Source organism: Alexandromys fortis, unplaced genomic scaffold (assembly GCF_014885135.2).
Source record: "Alexandromys fortis isolate MF-2015 unplaced genomic scaffold, M_Fortis_MF-2015_v1.1 scaffold_26, whole genome shotgun sequence".
NCBI lineage: Eukaryota > Metazoa > Chordata > Mammalia > Rodentia > Cricetidae > Alexandromys > Alexandromys fortis.
The window spans coordinates 13218308-13241044 of record NW_026067894.1 but is presented as its reverse complement, the minus strand read 5'-3'; the positions used below and the strand labels follow the sequence as shown (position 1 = coordinate 13241044).

Below are 22737 nucleotides of genomic sequence, written 5' to 3'. Positions count from 1 at the left end.
GGTGTGACCTTTTCAGGAAGTCACCTCTGAGCCCCCCTGCCTGATCCGTCTTCTACCATAGCAGGTAGGCCACCTTTAATGGTGCCTGTATCTCCCAAGGGGCTGAATGGTGGATTTACTTGATTTGTACTTAATGTGTGTGCCAGGCTTTGTTCTGAGTCCTTTGAGTTCCTGAGCTCAAGTGAATAGTTGCCATGACCCTTTCAGGAAGGTGCTGTTGCAATGTCCACTTAACCAGTGGGGAAACTGAGTCACAGAACAGTTCAGGGATTTCACCAGGGCTCCACTGAGCTTCTGGAGTCTGCGTTCTTTCCATCAGTCTGTGACAGGCTTCTCAGTGGTGGCTTCCTAAACTATTGGTGGCAAGGGGAGGGCGAAGCTTCATGGAGAAAAACTGAACAGCGATCCTGTTCAGCAGGCTGATGTTCCTGGTCACTGCTCTGTGCTGCAGTGCTGGGACAGGGCAGGGGGAGCAGTGGCCTGTGGGTCAGGGGAAAATAGAAGACACACAGGCCTAGAAGTGCTGCTTCCTCCCGGTAAGAGTGACAGGTCAGGATGCTCTTGCGCCCTCCTCAAGGCCATTCGCTCCGAATAATGACAGGACACGCGCAGGTGCTGTGATTGCTCTGGCTCCAGCTGCATACTGTAAGCCTGCTCCCAGCTTTCCTGAGGACACAAGAATTCAAGTCCGTCTCCCCTCCTCTGTGCTTGGCCCAGTGTTAACCTGCATCTTTAACTCCCTGTCACTGTTCTACCACAGAAAGCTCTGCCATTGGTAGGGTGGCAGTCACAAAGGAAGGGACACCAGACTTAAAAGAATGCTGAGCAAGAGCCCTACTCTTTGACTCTTGTGTAGGTTCTGAATCAAGGCAGCTATGCCAAGATGTTAGTGTGCCCCTTCCCGGGAGGGGGGAGCCCTCTTCTTTAGTAATGAGGATGGATGTAACTCACATCCAGTGCCGCACATGGACAAACAGAACATTTGGGGGTTCGAAGAGAAATCCTCAACCTGTGACTTAACCTGTGACTCAAGACGTAACTTGTTCTTCAATGATCGGCAGCTAAGAGAGGAGAGCCGGTCAGTAATGGCAGGTCGTATCCAGAGAAGACTTGAGATCCAGACAGCTGCCCTGGCCCAAGGGGAGTTGCTAGGGTCTAAGGAGTGTAAGGCTAAGCACAGCTCACCAGTCTCGTCTTTCTCTCCTCACAGTTCTCCCGAGCCACACTTGTGGGAACCCAGGGAGGCTGCCCAACGGTGTCCAGCAAGGCTCCACCTTCAACCTGGGTGACAAAGTCCGCTACAGCTGCAACCCTGGCTTCTTTCTGGAGGGTCACGCGGTGCTCACCTGCCACGCCAGTTCCGAGAACAGCGCCACGTGGGACTTTCCTCTGCCTTCCTGCAGAGGTAGGTCACTAAAGAGGGCCTGTGGGAGCTTGTGGAGGCTGGGAGGGGAGACCCAAGTTCTTGTGGGATCTGTCTCTGGATGGAGTTACAGTTCACCCAGTGAGGAATGGTTTTTCTTTTGTGGGAATCTCAAGTCCAGGAACATTGAAATGCTCCCCCAGGTGCTCCCCCAGGCTCCTCAGCCCCACCTGACTTCCTAGTCCTTGGATTTACACTCCCCAGGTTGCTCCCACAGTAAGAAATTCACTGTACCATTGTGCCTGGCACACTGGTCCTATCTCAGAGGAAGTGTCTACTTCTGTCATGTTAGACACCATCACCATTAATCCCTCATCCATGGAGCACTCCCCGAAGATGTCTACTGACCTGGGGCTGGTGCTCTTCCTTTTTCACTTAGAAGTTCAACTTTTCTCCCAATTCAAAAAAATTTCTCCTTCCAGTGTCTCACTACCCTCCAAATTAACATTTTTCACAACTCAAGTGACCAATATCCCCATTTACCTAGGATATCCTGTTTTTAGTTCTGAAAGCTTCATGTACTAGGAAGCCCACCTAGTCCCCAGCAAACCAAGACATCAGTCATCCTACTATTCTTTATTGTTCCTCCCCACTCCAGCCAAATAAGTGTCAATCATTCCTATTTGATAATAAGTAATACACGATCTTTCTTAAGAGCTTGGAAAATACAGAGAAAGAAAAGGGGAAACAAAACAAAATCCACGCATTTCAACCATGGTGTGAGAGCCTTGCCTTCCATCATGGTGTGTGTGCACCGCCTTCCATCATGGTGTGTGTGCATCACCCTCTATCTTGGCCAGAGGTGTGTCTTCTAGGTGGTTTGAAAGCTTGTCATGCTGCCAATCAAAATCAACTGTCACACCTTCTCATCATCTTCCATTGTATATTGGTCTGTTTCTATCTTAAAGCTTGTGCCTGGGTTGGCATTATGCCTGTAGGTGATGTTTTCTTAGTTCTTTAAAAGAATGTATATCTTAACTTGCTTTCTATTGCTGTGATAAAACACTATGACCCAAAGCAACTTGGAGAAGAAAGTGCTTATTTGGCTTACAGTTTACAGTCCATCACCAGAGGAAGCCAAAGCAGGAACTCAAGGCACAGACTGAGCAGAGGCCCTGGAGGAATGCTGCTTATTGGCTTTCTCTCCGCAGCTTACACTGCAGAGAAAGAGAAAGGCTTGTTTCTTACACCACCCAGGACCACCTGCCCAGGAGTGGCATCACCCACAGTGTCTGTGCTCTCCCCTCCTACTGCCCCAAGCTTAGCTCCTGAAATTGCTGCCAGGTTTGCAACCCATCCTGACCCCTGGTCCACTGCAGGCTAGTCCTGTACACTGTTCCCACACCATCTTGCCCCAGTCAAATGGGAATTGTTCTGGCCCTGAGACTGCCTGCCTTTCCGATGGTCTTTTGCATGCCTGGCTACTCTTTTCTTTCTAAACCCTCGTCTTCAAATATCATAGAGCCAGAACCCACAGATGCTTGTGTGGGAGCTCTGCTGGCAGTTAAGACGTATCTGCAGGTAGCTCTCCTGCTTCAAGTTGGAGTCTCCTCTCTGATGAATCTCTCCTCTCGAAAGACTAGCCCCAGGGCCAAGTCGCTCTCGCCTCCCTCCGTCTGCACAGTTTATTCTCAGAGGCAGGGATGAAAATTACCTGGCACACATACCTGTTCCCTTCTCCCCACTTATGTGACAAGACATCATCAATTGATCCCAGCACCCTCGCCTGCTGGAGTCTGTCTTCCAAGAGGCAAGCCACCAGTCAACCCTGGTTGCCACTGCCTCATGCTTGCTTATTCCTCCAAGAGAACTGGCCTCAGTGGTCTTGGCCTTTCCTGACAGAGCCCATGGGACTAGCGCAGCTGCCCCCATCTTCTTACCCAGGATCTCCATCTTTTTAGGAGCATAGCAGGAAAGACCAAGTTGATTGGGTCTGACACAGGTGTGTGGCCCTACGTGGCCTGATCCCATGTGCATTTGGCCTGTTTTGTATGGCTTCTACCCATACTTGACCCTGGGGATGTCACCCTTCACATACTCACATTCTCAGGGATGTGTCAGAATTGTGACATAGTACTAGAACAGGAAATGGAGGAGTTAATGGAATTACAAATCTCAGCTGTAATCCAGGAAGCACAGTGCTTTCTTAAGCTCTACAGATGTTACACCCTTTGGTTCACGACAGAAACTAAAACACATGTAATCCAAGTCTTGTATACAGAGCTCATATTTGCCTACGCCTTCTGGAATTCTTCCTCACCTTCCCTCTCACCTAATTCCCAGCCCTGCTTCTGCTCTGGCAAGTAGGATGGGAACTTGGCACATTTTTCTGGACTCTCCTATCTCCATAAACCCACACCCTCTAAATCTCAGTGAGCAGAGACCCAGAGGCATCTGCAGGACCAAAACCATCATCACTGAAGATGCTGGGACCTTCCATCCCTGCACAGCAAATGAGTTACCACAAACATGTGACTGATCCTGAGGCCTATGGCCTGGTCTCCCTGATACTTCTCCCTGCTCTTACTTGGTGGCGATGCTTCTCCTAAAAGACACAAGATGTCGGCCGTCTCTTCTTTCTCCAACCCTTTCTGCCTGGAGGCTCCCTGTAACATGGCCTTGGTTCAGGACTTCTATCCACTCTGTAAGCACAAAAGCCCTGGTTCCCCTCCTGATTTTACATTCTCTAATACTCCCCTCTCTCCTAAGGCATAGAGTGGCCTTTTAAAAACCAAATCTATCTCTTTCTCTCTCTCTCTCTCTCTCTCTCTCTCTCTCTCTCTCTCTCTCTCTCTCTCAGAAACTAGAGCTGGCTGCTAAATTGTCTCCTTGCAAACCCCAGTAGCAGCAGTACTGATGAGAGCCAGGTCTGATTAGGCCACCACTATCCAATGTCAGTATATCTGGCATGGGAGCAGTGGGTGCCAGCTGATGCCGCTGACAGCAGCCACGCCCTGTCTGTAGTCCATGAGTGTGGCACATCTAGGACTCCCCTGGTCTCCTCCCACTCCTGAAGCTTCACACTTGGTCATCTGCTATGGCCCCTCACAACTGCAGGTGTCCCTTTGTAGACCGCCACCTACCTGCCCCACCTACAAGCTCTCCCGTCCCTCCTCTCCCGCCATGGACGTCACAGGTCTGACCGAGCCCCATTGCTCACCCCAGGAGCTCTTTACCACTGACTTTGACAACGTCTGTGTTTTTAACATGGAGCACAAGACCTTTCTAGAAAGAACCCCAGACCAACTTGTCTCCCACTATTCAGTCTCCTCTGAAGAGGCTCCCACGTGAGCCACAGGGAAAATGTCTCTGTCTATACCTAGAAGAACATCTCAGGGCAGAGGCTTCTGGCTATGCATGGGGCTGAGATGGGGTTGCTTCCTCATCTCAGAATCCTGGGCCTCCCTCTTACCCCAAGAGTTCTGCCTTTATTGATGCATCTTCAGGACATAAGTGCTCATCTGACAATGATTTTTTTAGGCTGTTCTTCTCAGGAGGTCAAGTCTCCCTGGAGCAAAAGTGCTCACCGATTGCCCAGATCAGGCCAGGTACCACAGCTAGACCAGCATGCTGGTTTATGCTCAGGAAGGAGCCTCCCACACAGGACTCTCCAGGGCTGATCTCATGAGATTAGTCTCCCCAATGGAAAGCTGTCTGCAAGTATTTCCTGAATTTGCAGCAGCCTGGGTGAGCCTTGTTTAGCACTAGTGTCCAGAATGCATGCAACCGAAGAGGGAGCTCTCTGTGGGACACACAGCCAAAGCTCCCCAAGCAGACTTAAAAGCCCGATCTGTCCACTGAAATGAGGATTGGGGTCAGGGTGCAAGTCAGAGCACAGGCCGACATGGGCTATGGAGCAGCTGGGGTTCCAGGCACAGCCATCTTAAAGCTGACTTCCAAGGATCCCTCCTTCTGAGGCTCCTGGCCCATCTGAGTTCTGTCCAGCTAGCAGAGAGCAGAAGGCCAGGCCTATGATGTCCCTTGATCTGCCACTCTAGGCACCGTCACAAAAGCAGAGGTCCCTAAGAGACACAAGCGTGGTGGAAGCTCTTTGATCCCTAGCGAGGAAGACCATGTGTGTTACAGCAGCCGGCCTCTGACTTGGAGGAGCATCGGAACAGGATCAAAGACAGCTCTAGGAAGTGGGGGGAGGGTTTCAGATGCTCAGGGGACAAGAAGCAGGTGACTGGGCTTTGACTTGAAGAGTCGGGACAAGCACTGCCCACTGCCACCAGACCTCCAGGGGACGGGCATTCAGTCAGCAGTTTGGACAACAAGCTCCAAGCTGCAGTAGGCATTTCTAGGCCCAAGGGGTCAGTCCCTGCAGACCGTAAAATGCACCAGTGCTTGGAGTCAGATGGGTCGTAGCAACAGCAAGCTAGAGCTGTGTGGTCACTAGAAGGCAGCTAACCTCTCTGAGTCCTGAAGTTGCTATGTTAGCAAGAGCCTTACAGGGCTAATCCCTAATCTCCACTCATTCCCTCAGTGATCTGACAACTTTCTGTTAAGCGTCTACATATTGTGTACCAACGAGATATCATTCATCACCTGCCTATTGTGGGCCATCTAGGCATCATTAGTTAACTGCTTATTGTGGGAGGTATTGGTCTAGATACAGAAAGCTACCGCCATGACTGAAGCAAACTCAAAGCCTGTGAGCTCACAGCGTTTACATCCTGGTAGTCAGAAAACGGAAAATGGCCCTCCATCAGGTAAGCTCAGACGGGGATGAGAGCTAGGAAAGCCCCTTTAGATGGATGAAGCTGGACCTTTTAGGGATGCTTCAAGGAGAGGGCTCTCGGGATGTGGCAGGTAAACCGAGTCCTGAATGACAAGAGGGAGCCTGTTAAGTACAGACTGGGGAAGAACTTTCCAACAAAAGGGGCAGCAAGTATAGTGACAGACCTAGAGAAGAGCCTGTTAAAGGAACAGAAAACAGACTTCTGGGGCAACATGGGGGTGGGGAGGGCAGCATTGTGAGAAGCAGGGTGAGGAGGTGGAGTTGAGGTCAAAATTCAGAAGGCAGCCATGGTGGGGTGGGGGCTTTACGTGACAAGCAGGCTCAATTCAACTTACTTCTTCTCCAGGGCTGGGGGTAGGAAGATGACTCAGTGGTGAACTGAGTCCTGGGGAAGCATGAGGACTCTACTTTGATCCCAGCACCCATGTGAAAGCTGGGCCAGGCAGCTCGTACCTTTAATCCCAGAGCTGAGAAGGCAGAGACAGAGGGATCCCGGGGTCTCACTACCAACCATTTAGTAAATTGATAAGCTCCAGGTTCATTGAAAGACCCTGTATCAAAAAATAAAAATAAATAAAATTGAGGAAGACTCCAACTTTGACCTATGGCCTCTACATGAGCCTACACACACTAGAACACACACATGTTTACACAAACATACACACACAGGCTCATACGCATGCACACGCATTCCGTCTGGATACAAGAAGGAGAGGCATTGTATTTGGGCAGGGGACGTAGGGGAGACAATTAGCAGGTAGCTGCTGCAGGAACCTGTAGCTACCTGTAGCTCACTGGGGCTGATACAATAGACCCAGGTAGAAGACATATAGGATCTGGGTCTCAGTTTAGAGTATAACTCATAGGCCTTGCTAATAAGCAAAGATTTGAGAGTGAACAGAAAGCTCTCTCTAAAGTGCTGGCCAGATAGGAATGATGATGGTCAAATCGAGGGTGACCAGGACAGGGGCAGGGGTCTGTGCCCTCCAGAAGCTCAAGAATTAGATTCCTTAAGGTAAAATTTGAGGGTGCTTGTGAGCCAGCGATATGGGGATGATCTATCTGCAGCCAAAGGTGTCCTGCGCTAGCCACGACTATGCAGCAAGGACCGACGGGGAGGAGTCAGATGTCCCAGATAGTAGTACGGATAGTAGGGACCCCAGGTACCATCCATGGGGCCTGCTGTGACTGTCAATCAAATCGAACAGTTTGCAGCTGGGGTAAATTACAGTGTGGCCCCGGGAGTAACTGAGCCTGAACCGTGCAGCTGCAGCTCTTACAGTCGACCTGGAGCAGGGCAAGTCACGGTGTGGGGTCTGCAGTCACATTCCTTCTTCCGGGTCTGCGCCTTGTCATTTGTGTCAATTTGCTACGAGGCTTTGGGCTCATCCCTCAGTCTCCCTGTGCCCATTTTCCCAGCAGTCATTGGGAATAATGGCACTGAGAAGTTCAAACTGAACGGAGATTCTGCTCATAGACGCTTCCGGCAGAGGGCTTCGTTCCAGCTACTTGCTGCGGCTCTCTGCCGCAGACACTGCTGGCCAGCGTTGATTGACATGCCGGCCCGGCTTTGTCTGATTTAATCCTTACAGAAGCCTAAAGAGGCCATGGCGGTGCCAGCCCCTGCTGGGAATGAAGGGGCCAAGACCTGGAGAGACAGGTGGGTGGCTCCGCTTGTGGGATAGGAGGAGGTAGTGACACCGAGACAGCCCACGGCTGTGCTCGCTGCCTATGGTCTTGACCGCCACTGCCCGCCATGGGCAAGGGTGTTGGCCATCTAGTGACCCTAGCAGAAGACTTAGTCACAGTAACACATTGATGGTGAAGCTCCTTCCCCTTGCCTGTGCAGGGCTTGAGAGCTGGACCCTCTGCGTGTTAGGGAGGGGAGTGCCAGGAAGCCTAGTGTATCTGCCTGAGCACAGCTGGATCAGGCATGGCTCAGCCAGGCTCGTGAGGCAGAGAAACAGGTGTGGGCGGGGGCAGCTCTGAAGCCAGGGGGTCCTGGGTTCAAATTCTGGCTCCGGCATAGGTAGTTCTACCTACGGGGCTGTTTTAAACTCAGCCTCCATTTCCTCATCCGAAACACGGAGGTTGCCGAAGTTTCTTGTTAAGGGCTATGACAGGACACTCAGATCAAAACAGCTGGCAGGAGAAAGTATTTCTTCTGGCCTGAGTTCAAGGGCCTGAGGTCCGTCACAACAGGGAAGTCAAGGTCTCAGGTGCTAGGAAGCAGCTGGGCCACATTGCATCCACTATTAGGAAAAGAGAGAAGAAGGAGGGTGCTTAATCCCCTGTCTCCTCTAACACAGTCCAGGATCCCAGCCAGGGAATGGAGCCGCCTACAGTGGGCAGTCTTCACACATCAATGGACAAAGTCAAGAGAAGCCCACCACAGGCCCCATCTCCCAGGTGATTCCGGTTTCTGTCAAGTTGACAGTTGACACTAACCATCACAGGGGTGACACAGCAGACTTCCTAAGTGGCGTGGGGGTTTCCAGTGCACAGCCTAGCCCATGAGGGACACTCCACAAAGAAGAACTCCCTGTTCCAGCCTGTACTGATCACATTTCCACGGCTGTGACGAATCCATGAGAGAAAATACTAAAAAGGGGAAAGGATTTGTCTCGGCTTGTGGTTTCATTAGCTCAGGGCTAAGGGTCAGCCGGCTCCCTTGCCTTGGGCTCCCGGGGAGGCAGAACATGGCAGTGGCAATGTGTGGAGGAGGCTGTTCACGGCAGACGTCCAGGAAGCGCTAAGAGAAGATGGGTTCACAGGTCAACAGATGGCCTCAAAGGACACACCCCCAGCAACCTATTTCCTTCAACTGTGCCCCACCTCCAGAAGTTTCCATCAAATTATAAACCCATTAATGGGTCAATCCATGGAGGAAGGCAGGGCCCTTAGAATCCTGTCACCTCTTAGTGACAGGCTCTCCTCCTTGGGGCCGAGTTCAACATAAGCCTTTTGAAGATTATTTTGTGAAACTACACCAACAAGGATGAGCTGAATGTCGCTCTCCCCTCGGGAGGCCCAGATGAGGCAACACTGTCAGTGGAAAGAATCTGGTGGCTAATGGCACTATTCTCATGAGCCTCTGGTTAGTACCCAAAACTGTGGGTCCAGGAGGAAGAGGGCATGGAATAAGTGGTCTTTTTGTTTGTTTGTTTTGAATGACAGACTAGGGCTATGTGAGCCTTAGCTCACTGTGCATTCCTTTTCCCATGATGCATCTGGCTTTAATTGTGTGCATGCCCACTCATGTATGGACACAGGATGGCAAATAGGGTTTTTCCCTGAAGATCCATTCCGAGGACACGGGACGCCTTACTGCAAAGGTACCCAAAGTCAGTTCAGACTAGATCTTCACCCTACCCCTAATTTCAGGTGAGACTGGCCAACTGCTTTGTTAGGAGACAGTCCCCATGCATCTTAGTTTGGGGAGGGGGATGGGGCGGTGTCCCCAGGTTTCTAAGAGCATAAGAGCATGGTTGGGAAAGGAGTGTGTGTATGTGTGTGTGTGTGTGTGTGTGTGTGTGTGTGTGTGTGTGCGAGTGCTTCAAGCCACGAGAAGTTTTGGGTTGCTGACTCTCCCTATGTGCCTGCCTTGGGCCTGTGCTTTCAGGGAGTCTTAGCCTGGCTGCTTCTGATTCACTGTGGGTTTTCAGGATAGTGACCTCACTCCAAAGTGTGTAGCGCTGTCATTCCTTTGAGGCCAAGGGCCCCAAGCGGGAGGAGATGGACAGAATCTGCATGATTAGTTACAGGGATATTTGAAAGCATATGATGGGGAAGGTCTGATTCTAGAAAGATCCTTAAAGCTGTGACTCTTAGGCCAGGGCTCTATGGCTCCCAGACACCCCAGGGCGCTCAAGAGGGAGGCCTCGCATCCTTCTTCCTTGTTCTTCTCATTCTTTCCTGCACTGTGAGTCACTGAGCAGCCTATGGCTTCCAGGGGCAGAAGGGACAGAGGGATGGCTTTCTGAAATTATAGTTAATTGGAGAGACTTCAGGAGAAGCTAAAGCCAGTCATAAATAAAGTCATAAGCTTGGGAAGGCAAATAACAACATGGCGCACCTGCACCCGGGATGCATGACTTGATGGCGGCACAGGAGGCCCACTGCCAGAGGAGAAAGCGTAGATGAATATTTTAAGGCCTGGGCATCAGCTGAAGGTCGTATTTTACGACTCCAAAGTTGTAACTGTGAAATACGATGTCTTGTTGAAAGTGCGGGGAAAATCTCCAAACAGCTTTTACAGCAATCTTCAATCACAACGGGATGGTTCCAGAGCCGGCGGGTCAGAGGAGCCCAGGGCGGAGGAAGGATAACAAATTCTTTGAGTGCGCAGGTGGCTCTGGTCTAAGGGTTCTTCGAGACCTGGTTCCTGCTTTCAGGATGGTCCACGAGTCCCTGACTGATGCTGGGACGTTTGAAAGTCTTCCAAGGACCTAGCAAGCCACTGTCAAAATGGAAGGGTCTTTAGTGTAGAGGAGACTGCCGTCCCGGTATTGAGACTGAGCTAGAACCCTGACCTAACCACTTACTGTGTGGTCTTGACAATGTAACTTAACCGTTCTGATCTTCAGTTTCTTGAATAGCCTCTTGGTTCACCAGATACTCGTTGAATGCCTGTCTCATGCCAGGAAATGTGCTGGGTGCTGGGCACAGAGCAGAGGGTCTCTACCTTTGTGGAGTCTGACCTCTAGATATGAATTAAGCGATAACATCATTGACCAAAGAAGTGTGGGAAGTAATGATAGGAAAGCGTACGGTGTGTGTGATGGGGATAGGGCTTGTTTCTGGAAAGATCCTTGAGGAAGTGCCACTTAGACAAAGACTGAAAAGCTTAAGAAGCGACTGAGTAGAGAGAGAAGATCCCAGAAAGAGAGATAGGTGAACTTTGGTAAAAGGATCCAAGAGGGAGCTTGTGCTGCCTTAGGGGGAGGGGGGCTTTCCCTGATCTTGAGTGTCAGTGGCTTAGGGGTGGCTTTTGCAGAGCGAGAACATAGGATCAGACTCGCACTCCTGGGCCCATCTAGTCCCGCCATGATGACAGGGGATGGGAGATCAGGCTGCGATGTGGGGGAGGAGCCATGGCTGAGGTGACCTCCAGGTGTGTGCCTGGACATGGGAGATGTCATTTAGTCAGCAGGCAGGAGCAGGCCAACCCCTGCAGACCCAGGTCTAGGACAGGCTGCACAGAGGCCAAGTTTGGTGAACTGAGGAGAACACAGTGTACAGGGGAAGTAGACATAGGGCTCTGAAGCCCTCAGCCCCAGGCCAGCCTCCTCCTATCCCCTGGACACCCTGGCCAAACAACTGGACACCAGGCCTAGGCCAAGATTTCCTGCAAGCCCTGTGCCTCTTGACTGGAACACCAGCTGCTCTGGCCAGGCTCCGTTACCACCTGAGCCCTTCCTCCTGACTCTTTCTTCCTTTCTCCATCTCTCCTCCTTCCCTTTTGGTCTCCTCTACCCAGGCTCCTCTGCTCCACAGCACCAGCCGGGTACCTCCCTGAGCACCAAGGGTGTCTTTCTCCTCTGGGTCTGGCCCCTGACTCCCTGCTGAGATCCTTCCATCTGCCAAGCAGAGTCCAAACCCTTCAGCAAGACTTAGCGGCTTCTCTAGTTGACCGTCCATCCCTCCCACTCCGGCTCCTGGCTCTTGCACCCAGTGCTTATGGTTCACCCTGATCCACTTGCTTCTCCACACCCCCTCCTTCCTGATCCCTTTTCTCCTTCTCTTATTCCCCTCTCAAAGATGGGTGAATGTCCCTTCCTTCAGATGTCCCTCCCCTGGGACCATCCAGGTGAGGCCATTTGGTTCCCTCCTCCAAGAACCACTCTTCCACACCTACTCTCTGTCAAGGGAACTCCTATTTATCCTGCAAAACCCGGCTCTCATGAGGCCTCTTCTGTTTCTCCTTCCCGAGTTGACTCATTTAAGTACCACGTTTCGCTATTTATTTATATCCTGAGAGAGCGAGCTGGCTCTTAGGAGACCAGACCTGTGACAGTGGCTCACACAGTCAGCCACAAGCCAAGTTCTTCTCTGCCTCAGTGGATGAAACCAGAGCCCAGAGACCCTGCCACTCATAAGAGCCTTGTGTCTCTCTCCGTAGCGGACGACGCCTGTGGAGGAACCCTGCGGGGGCAGAGTGGCATCATCTCCAGCCCCCACTTTCCCGCCGAGTATCATAACAATGCCGACTGCACGTGGACCATTCTGGCTGAGCTCGGGGACACCATCGCCCTGGTCTTTATTGACTTCCAGCTAGAGGATGGTTATGACTTCCTAGAGGTCACGGGGACCGAAGGCTCCTCTCTCTGGTGAGTTCCCTATCATCCCCCCCCATCCTTCCTTTGTGGCCTCTGCAGCTGGGGAGGACTGGACTGCCCAAGGTGTCCTTTCCATCCTCTCCCTGCCCCCACTGGCTTGTTTTGAACCCTGGAGTCTTTGCATCTCATCATAATGAGAAATCACTGCGTGATTTCGAAGTGGAGCTGCATTTTTTTTTTTTTACAGGGATTTTCATATCTGATTCAAAGTGTGTCCTTGCTAAAGAGTTTAAGGAAGGGACTTGGTTAAGAAACCTGAATTAAAGCTAAAAATGTCTTGGTCTCATGACTTGAGCCTTGGTAGCACTGTGTGGAATCTTGTTGCAATTCTGGGTAACACAGCCACCTTCAGGGGCCATTGCTTTCCCAAGCACTGCTGGGGCCTTGAGATGTGGGGGAGTAATGAAGGATCTTGGCCTCCCTCTTGCCAACTGTTCCAGAGGGCTACTCTTCTTCGTGAATATCCCCGATACTCCCAGATGTCGGCAGGTCAGGGAGGAGGGAGGGCATCAGAGGATAGGAGCTTGACATCCATCCTTGGTCGGTGTCCCCCAGCTCAGACTGTAAGTGCCCAGGCAGGCTAAGAATGGCTTAGGGGAGACTCTGGCTGCCTGTTGTGTGACCAGTCTTACTCTGTTCGATTGTGTGACACATAAATGTGTGACCTTAGAGTCACACTGTGAGTCTGTTATCAGGATGAGGATGTCCGGAGGCATCTGTGGCACGTCAGAATCCAGCCGAAATGTTTCCAGATGAGGGCAGACTAGAATGGGCATCGTTGTGGATTCTGTGGCAGAGATGGCTCAGAACATAGGACAGGGGCAGAAGGGCATTGCTGAATATTCCAGAAGAAGCAGGAAGTCAGGGCTTGAGAACCAGTGGGAAAAATGTCTAAGGACGTGAGTGCTGTAGTTATTGGTTGGTAGTCAGGCAGGAAGAGGAAACTTGGAAGGAAAGGAAGACTGGAAGGCTATGTTTGTATGCTTCCTGCGTGCCCTTTATCACGGCGGTGAAAGGCCCTCCAGAGTCAGATGCAGTCCTTTGAGGAGCATGCGCTCTGTTGGGCAAAGAAGCCCACCTTGGCAGTTGCGTGTTAAGTCCACTTGGGAGGTAGGGTAGTCTGTCAGTGTAGCTCTGAGCAGTGTGTGGGGGGGGGCGGGAGGAATAGCCGGAGTTCCCCTGAGCTGCACAGCCTGCAGACCATGGAACCCCAGCCTCATTTTTAAAACCTTCATTCTTCCAGCAAATGCAATCTTTGTGCTCCTTGGAGAAAATATGAAAAGACAGAGAGAAGTGGGGGGCACTGATTAACACTATGATGTGTGCCCCTTTGGCCCCTTTCCCCCTCTAGCCGGCTATTTCTATATTTTAATATTATAAAATGGTATCTGAATCTCTTTACTCATGTATTTTTAACTTAGCATGGAATCATGAAAATTTTCCTTGCATCATTACAGAGTCCTCCAAAATAGAATATGATGAAAGTGGCAATTATTGAGCATTTTCTCGGGCATTTTTACCCGTAGGTGCCATGCCAGTTCTGAGTCCCTTATAGCTATAATTTCATTGCATGTTCATAAGATCCCTATAAAGTAAGTTGCATAATTTCCCTACCTTGATAAAAGAGAAAAATAAGGACTAAAGGGGTTCTGCTACTTGCTTGATGTCACATAGTGCTGGGGTTGTAGCCCAGGTTAACCCCACTTAAAACCTGTCTTCTCAGGTAGCTATAGCAAGCTTTCCATCATGGCATCCCATAGCTGTGTGGCTTGCTAGCTAGCTACAGTGTCTTTCTCTCACTGCTAAGACTGTGGCATGGTTATTATTATTATTTTTTAATTAGGTCTGTTGTTCCAGCTCCTATAAAGATGTAAGAATGAGGTCCTTACCTGCCCCCTCTCTTCCAACCCCAGGCCTGTTGGTCATCTGTAGACCAAATGATCTCCTGTGGCTTCTGCCACCAGCTGTGAGTTTACACATTACCCAAATTCGTGCCCTGAAACAGATCTCAAAGAGTCTGTCTATTCCTTTAAGTCTCCCAGTGGGGGAAGACATTACACAGAGGTCACTGGGGAGGTCGTTCCCAACTCTTTGTCATAAGATTAAATTCTAGTTATCGAGAGGGCTAGTGTTAGAGGTGCCAGGTGGGATGCATCTTTTGTTAGACTTTGTATGAACCTGGCAATCTCGGGTAAAATAAGCTTGGGGTTCAGGATGGGAGTGTGGGGAGAAGAAACTTCCTCCCCTGCCCCTCTCCTCCCCGGATGCTTGCAGAAAGCTGTTTGGGTAGACTACTTTGTGAGCATGGATGAGATTCCAGGCTGTGCTCTTGAACTCTGTGTCCTGTTAGAAGAAACAGAACGGGCGTCATTTAGCTGCAGAGGAGACGAGAGTTCTGTGATATAGCTCACCTACCACCCCCTTCCCCGGCAGCAGGTTGCCATGGATTCAGAGGAGAGGGGACGTCCAATGTGCCTGACTCAGTTTCCATCCTTCCCTCTGCTGAGTGAGAAAAACACTGGGGTTTTCCTGAAGGTCTCCGTTCATTGGGGTGCTCAGGACTGGTGCAGAAATGGACTGCAATCTTCTGCTTTGCCAAGTGAGGCGATTTTTGAAGTGAGCCTGCTACCTCTAAGCACAGGAGGGCAGAAAACAGGAAACCAGCAGCCAAAAGTGAGGCAGGTAACAGTCACTAGGTGACCTCACGGTGATGTGATGAAAGACGGGTAGTGGGGAGGAGGCTGCAGATAAACAGCAGGGTAGCCCATCCTCAGAACTCGTCAGCATGCAACGTCTTGGTGGACTTGCTCTTTCTGGTTTACACTGGCCTTCTAGAATAAGGGCCTGTTGTGGGAAAGGCTGCTACTACTGTGAGCCCTAAGATTGTCCCACCATGTTTGGAGAGTCCTAGGACTTAGACCCGCTTGCCCTTCATTCATTGTGTGGGAGCAGAGGATTGACCATGAGCAAAGGCTTGTGCTTGAGTAATTCCAGCACAGTCTGTGCTACTCCTGACATGCAAGAGCTGCCACAGTACCCAGGCATACCTGTCCATATCAACGCCACATATATACCACTGAGTAGGTGCCCTTACTCAGTGTGCATATATACACACACGCACCCCAGATGTTCTTTGGCTGACAGAGGAGGGGCCTCTCTGCATGCTCTGCTGTTACCGGGTAGGTGGACTTGACCTCTGACTCTCAATGAATCCCACACCTTTCCGTCACGTTAAATGAAAATGTTCTCAGCATTGCTATCTTTAGGAGACCATGATACTATCAAAGGGCTGGGCTTGGGGATGTAAGAAACTCTGTTAATATGTGGGGCCTGGGTCTCTGGAGGACTTTGGGTCAGACTGAGATGAGAAGTTACTTGCCAGTTGGCTACGAAGACTGCCTCTCCACTGATGGGGTAATGGTTGCAGGGAAAGCCGAGAGAGACCTCTGGACCCACCCCTCTACTCCCTTCCTCTGTTCTGTGGTCCATCCTCCCAGTTCAGCCCCTCTAGGGTTAAGTCTCAAGCTCCATCAGGCCATCTAGATGAGGGGAGGACAAGCCTGGGGTCAGATATGCTTAGTCTTAAGTAGCTATATAATCCCGGAATAGTAAATGACCCCTTTGAGCCTCTGTTTTCACACTTGAAAATGGGGTTCATGCTATAGACCATGCAGAGAGGATTAAACATGGGCACTGCTGCCGGTCTCCTCCCTGGTGCAGTCCTCCAGGTCTGGGGACCACTGCAGGTCTTTACTCGGAGAGACAAAGGGCAAGGCATCCCTAGGGACCCAGAACTCCACAGACTTCATTCTCACCCTCAGAGTCCCCTTACATTAGTCCCCTTCCTTTCCTTGCTTTTGTTTGTGTAGTCAGGGGCACAGGCGTTCTAGGCTACTTCGAAGACAGTCGGTTTCAATGCTTTGGGGCAACACTCTCTCTCCCTTTGGAAGACCTCATTTTAATTGTTGGGCTTTCAACACATGAAATTTAAGCATAATGGAGCCATTTGATCTTGGTGACTTTTTCCCAGGTGTTTCAATGAGGGACCAGTAAAAGCAGCCGGCGTCAGAAGGCGCATGGCGTTGTGTCTGTGGGGGTCTCCTTATAATACCTATTTGCTTATTTGCTCATTCACAGCCAACAGTTGGTTTTCATTATTCGTGTGCTTTGTTACTCGCTCCTATTTATTTGCCATAACCATTTATTGAGACCCTTCTATGAACCAGGCTTTCCTAGAAACTGAGGACACAAAGGCACAGGTCGGGGTCCTGGGGAGTTATTTATTCACGCCGCAAAGGTTTCTCTAATCCCGCGCACTGTGCTGGACCCTGGGACTCACGGCTAGTACCGGAAAGAGAATATTATTCGGTGGTTCACAATATCATATGTTGGGTATTTTTCTAAGACGTATAAAAGAGGTTCTCCCGGGGGCTAAAAAAAAAAGAAACTTTCAGTTTGAGAGCTGAATCCCCATTTCCAACGGACTTACACTAAAAGTAAATGTGTTGGCTTCTGTCACTAAAAATCCAGGAGTTGGGCTTCAATCGGCGCTGGATCAAGGCGAACAAACGATGCCATTCTCCTTCCCCGCTTCACTCTCCTATGGATTCATTTCATTTTCAGGCGAGTTTTCCCCATGAATAGGCCAAAATGCCTTCCACCAGGTCCCTGCCACCCTCCTGTACTAGCTGTCCTAGTCGGAAGGGGACATAGTGCCTTTCTTTCTTCTTACTGTTTTTTTTTAATCTATTGAAAATTTCATACATGCATTTGATGTGTTTGGGTCAAGACACTCCCCACCTCCACTCCAGTTTCTCTTCCATCTCCTCTACCACCCATCCCTTCCCAATTTCATGTGTTCTCTTCTTCTTTTTCCTCTTAACACCTGAAGTCCATGTAGTGTGGCCAGTACGTACATGAGTATGGGACTGTCTGTTGCAGCAAGGGTAGCCTCTCAGGGGCCACATTGCTAAAGAGATAGGGCCTCCCCTCTCCCAGCAGGGCATCAGTTGACTTCTCAGCTAGGTGTGGGACTTCCTGACCTACAGCCCACTCCATGACAGGATTTCGTGTGGCTTGATTCTGTGCCGGACGGTCGCTATCAGTTCATGTGTGCAGCTCCCCTGCCGTGTCCAGCGAACTCTGTTGTACTTTAGTCGACCACTGCCTCTGCTCTTATCATTCCTTCCCCCTCTTCCATAGTGGCCCTTGAGCCTGGGGTCAGGGGATGCGATATTGATGTTCCACTTAGGACTGAGCGCTCTGCAATCTCCTCTTCTCTCCACGTGGACCAGTGTGGATTTCTGTGTCAGTCACCACCCACTGCAAGAAGCTTCTCTGATGAGGGTTGAGAGATGCTCTGATCTGTGCTTATACAATATGTCTTTAGGAGTCAGTTTAATATCATGTCCATTCAGCAGAAAGATAGTGCTGGGTTCTTCCCTAGGGCCTGTGACTAGCTGGCTCTGGTTCTTGCTCCATTAATGGTGCCAGGAATAAGTCCTTGATTTGTAGCATGGGCCTTAACTCCAATCAGAAAGTGTTTGGTTACCTCCATAACGTTGGTGCCTCTGTTGCCGGTGGGCATTTATCTTGACAGGCCAGTCATTACTGTAGCCTGCCGGGTTCACAGCTGGGTAAGACTGTAATTATCTTTCTTCCCAGTAGCATGCATAACACTTTCCAGCATTGTGAATGCTAGCCAGTAAGGATGAAGCTTCCAGGTCAGCACTAGCTTGAGCTCTTCGTGTTCTGGGAATCAAATATGAGCTGTCTTCAGCAATCAGATCTTACTGTCAAGTAAGTTGTCCACAAGACCAACCAAGAACATTCATGATAGGCTGTCATGTTTTGAGGGGTGTCTGTGTGACCCCTACCTTTCTTGACGGTACGTGCAAAAGACAATACACAACTGTACTCAATCACATACCCTCCCCTCAGTGCTCTGAAACCAGAGCTGTTCTCACTGGCCAGAGTTATGTCACATGACTGCAGACCTCTTACTGGGAGTGGAGTAGGGAGGAGTCCAAGGATGCTAACCCCAGGGGATAGAAAGTTGGAACAGTAATAGTGTCCTCTTTGTTGACTCCCCGTGGGAGGACTCATTCTCTCTGTGGAGTGGATGGGGGGGGTAGGGTGGGGAGAAGGTGGGTGGGTGGGAGAAAGAGGGAACTGGGATTGGTATGTAAAGTAAGATTGTTTAAAAAAAGAAAAAAGACTGTCCTTCAAAAAAAGTTGTCAGACTTCAGGACACAGTGGGGACATTGCATCTGAGACTGAGTGATGTGTCCCCAGGGATGGCTTTTATGGAGCCCAAGAATAAATAAGATTTTGCCAACAGCCCGGAACAGGATGGAAGGATCCCAGTGTTGGGGGCTTGTAAGCCAGGTGCTAGGTGTGGGGCAAGAGATGGCAATGCATGAAGCTCCAAATACCAGCAGAAGTGTGACCTCAGAACCTTACCCTGTGCTCACAGAGAGGCTTCCACGGTGGTGCAAAGCTACTGAAAGCCTTAAGCACAGGAGCAAGAATACTCTGAATTTTAATGGGGGAGTCAAACCTGAAGTCCCAGAAGGCAGCTGTCAAACCTGTTTGCAGGCACTGGGGCTGGAGAAGGACCTGCCTGGGCTGCTGCAACTCTGAGGTAGGCTGAAAAAACATCTCAGCCATAGGGCTGGGGTTAGAGCTCAGTGGATAGAGTACTTGCCTAGCACGTAGGAAGCCTGGGCTCAATCTTTAGTCTCAAATGAACTGAATGCATGTCTCTGTAATCCCAGCCCTCAGGAGGTAGCTGTGGGAGGATCGTGAAGTTCAAGGTCATCCTCAGATACTGGTGAATTGGAGGCTAGCATGGCTACATGGGACCTGAAGACTCCCAGGAAGGATGATGAATGGAGGAGAGGAATTGAGGGTTATCCATGTCTCTGAATGAATGACTGTGGGGGCCACATACTGAACAGAGTGCACAGGGTAAGAAGAGGCGGTGCTAAGGTGGACACATACTGAACAGAGTGCACAGGGAAGGGGCAGGGCTAAGGTGGACACATACTGAACACAGTGCACAGGGAAGGGGAGGGGCTAAGGTGGGCACTTACTGAACACAGTACACAGGAAGGGGCGGGGCTAAGGTGGACACATATTGAACAGAGTGCACAGGGAAGAGGCGGGGCTAAGGTAGAGGAGATAGGTAACACATGCTGGCCATTCTAGAATAAAGCAGGCATTGTAAGGAAGCCAAGTCTACCGCAAGGATGGAAATAAGGCTCCATGCTGTTCATAGCTCTAATAACAGGACTTTGGGATAGGACCTGCCAGGGTGGTCAATGAACTCGGCAGTCATCGCAGCCAAATTTGGTGTCAGATTTCCGTGAAGTGTCAACAGCTCCTCTTTATGTTCACCCTCACTGGCATGGGCCACCCCAGCTTTCTCACTAGTCTCCTCCCATTGCAGCTTTTCTATCTCTGCATAGTTCTTAGGCCTGTGCCTTGTCTGGCATTGGGTCCGGCCCTGGGAGCACAGTGCTGGAGAAGACAATAGAGGCCTATGCTTCTGTGGAACTTATGATCCCAAAACAATCGCGGGGTGAAGAGCAAGCACCCGTGAAATCTCATAACAGAAATGAGCAAAATGGGGGAAGAAGAGCAGCCAGGAGCCCATGATAAGAGAAGAGGATCAGGGGAGACATCACTGGGGGGTGAGGGCGGAAGCTGAAACCTTTCTGCTGGGCCCTGGGAGGAGCCTCAGGAGCCACTACCATGCCCTAGCTGCCTTTGAACTTTATACAAGGCCCAGAATGTGCCTTCTAAGGTTTTATCCTCCTTGAATATCAGAAACTAGGCAGGAGCAAGGTCCCACGCTGGCAGAAACGTCCAGAAAGCAGTGGGGGATGGTCCAGAACCTCGGGTGATTTGCCTCACTCGGGGAATCTGGTGAGCAACTGAGGCTGAGACATAAGACCCTGCTCCTTTCCCCAGCTGTGTGATGCCCCCACTGCCTCTCCTTCCCTGTTACATGCCACTGCTTTAAGCCGTACCAAGAAACTGTTCGCTTCTGATGGAACCCATGAAATTGCATCTGTTGTATCCATCAGGAGCCAGGCCATAAATAACTAGCCTTTTAAAATCTCGTCTCATGCATCTCTTCGAGTTGGAAATAGCATTACAAGCTCCACAGCCAAGCCATAGGAAAGGATTAGTGCCCTAGCAGGCCACTGGCATGCACAGTCTGCAGGGCCAAGGCCCCAGCTCCCACGCTCTGTGGTGAGGAGCAGTGTGGCTTCCTCTCCTCCCTTCTGCAGGTGAGACCATGCTCTCAGAAAGAGCACAAAAGGCTGAGCCCAGAGGAGCAGGGCTCAAGGCTGTGCTGTGCCGTCTGCCATAGACACAGGGGTTTTGTTGAAGCTGGGGCTCGTCGTCCTGTGCGTGGGAAGTCGAAGTCGGGCAGCTGGCCTGCCCCCTATGGCTCTGACGGCATGCAACAGGTTTGTACTAACTACTTCATCTGCTAGGAGGCCTGTGCCAGGGCTGTGAAGGGCACAGACAACAAGATGCTGTCCTCAACCTCTCCCGAGGAGCTGCCAGGTGCCTGGCGGCACGGCTAAGACAGATGGAAGGAATTGTTCTGGGCCTTTCTTGGGAGGCCCCGCATTCTGGCAAGTCCCGTCTTCCGGAACAGTGTTGATTCATTTGGAATGTCCAAGGTCTCCATTTCCTTTTTTGGCCAGAAATGTCCACTCCACTCGTCCTTGGCTTAGTCTAGCCTGTATTCCACCAGAGTTTCTCCCTTCTCCCCTCTGTGACTCCTGCAATCTCTTTTCCAGTTCCCAGAACATCCTTGACTGATTGACTCTCTCTCTCTCTCTCTCTCTCTCTCTCTCTCTCTCTCTCTCTCTCTCTCTCTCTCTCTNTTCTCTCTCTCTCTCTCTCTCTCTCTCTCTCTCTCTCTCTCTCTCTCTCTCTCTCTCTCTCTCTTTCTCTCTCTCTCCCTAGATTTCATTTTATCTCAGCTTCTCTCCAACTAGTGCCTAGGGTGTGACACTCACAGAGTCATGGAGGCGGTAGGATTCACGTAGAAAACTGGCATTTGATCATCTATTGGAGTGGTTCAACTCTGCAGCCTGGGTCATTTGGAAAGGGAGGGTGTGAAACTGGTCCAAACAGGGAGACTCCATGGAAGGTATGACTTCTGGGGTCCAGTTCACTTGCCACCCAAGCTTCTGTTTTTTTAAGAAAGCGTCTCACTGTCTAGGCCTGGCTGTCCTGGACCTTGTAAGTAGGCTATACTGTCTTCTAGTTCACAAAGCTCTTAAGTGCTGGGATTAAAGGTCTGAGCTACCACACCCAGCTTAACCCAAGCTTCTTGAGGAATAGTCTCCACTGTGTTCCCAGACTTTGGTACCTGTTATTCCCCTCGTCTACTTCCCTCTTCAAACCTCGGCCTTCCTTGAGCCTATTCACTCGGAGATCATCACCAGAGAACACCTGTTCCCTCAACAAAACCCACTACTGACTCCCAAAGGCATTTCAGACGCCATCTTGGAAGATGTTCTGTAATACTTAGTATTGGGTATTTTATAGTGGGTATTTTCTCCTTTCTCTGCCTTCAGGCCCCTCTTTCTAATTTTTGGCTTTGTTTTATGTCGAATGCATTACTGGGATTTGAACCCCGGGGCCTTGTAAATGCTAAGCAATGGTCTACCTTAGAGCTATATCCCCACCACCCTCTTTCTGGTCCTCCTTGGTCCTCTCTAAGCCTTCCTTCCAATCGTCTCTCCTTTGATTGCCTTAAGGCCCCTTTCCTGCCTTATTGCCCTGTTCAAGAACACATCCTCTCTGGGTGAGCTGACTTGCTATCAAGGCTTCAGTCACATGTGTTTGTTTTGAAGTCCAAAGCTGGACCCCTAGCCCACCTCTCCACTGAATATCAAACTATAGAGCCACTAACTCGGTGGGCACTGCCCCAGCCACATGGCACCGTCGTCTCTAAACCAAGATCGCCCCGTCTCTGCTCATCGTTGACTGCACAAAGGCCAAGTTTGTTTTCTTTATTAGTTTTTGGCACTACCTCATTATCTCACATCCTGGGACTTTCTCCCGCCCATCCCCATCTCACCCGCCACATCCAATTAAGGGCTATGTTCTCCCAGCGAACTTCCGACAATATGTCTTTCTGTTCCTGCTGCCACTCTCCGAATTCGGCCATCATCTTCTCCTCTTTGTGGGGTTTAATAGCCGTC

General features: G+C 50.5%; 1 protein-coding gene across 1 annotated transcript in view; it reads left to right on the top strand.

The window, feature by feature from the left end:
• Window positions 1-22737, top strand: part of Csmd2 (CUB and Sushi multiple domains 2) — a 549310-nt gene that overhangs the window by 199067 nt on the left and 327506 nt on the right. The window contains exons 4-5 of the mRNA XM_050156211.1: window positions 1211-1405; window positions 12286-12493. Coding sequence (XP_050012168.1) covers window positions 1211-1405; window positions 12286-12493 — 403 coding nt within the window. The remainder of the gene's footprint in view (window positions 1-1210; window positions 1406-12285; window positions 12494-22737) is intronic.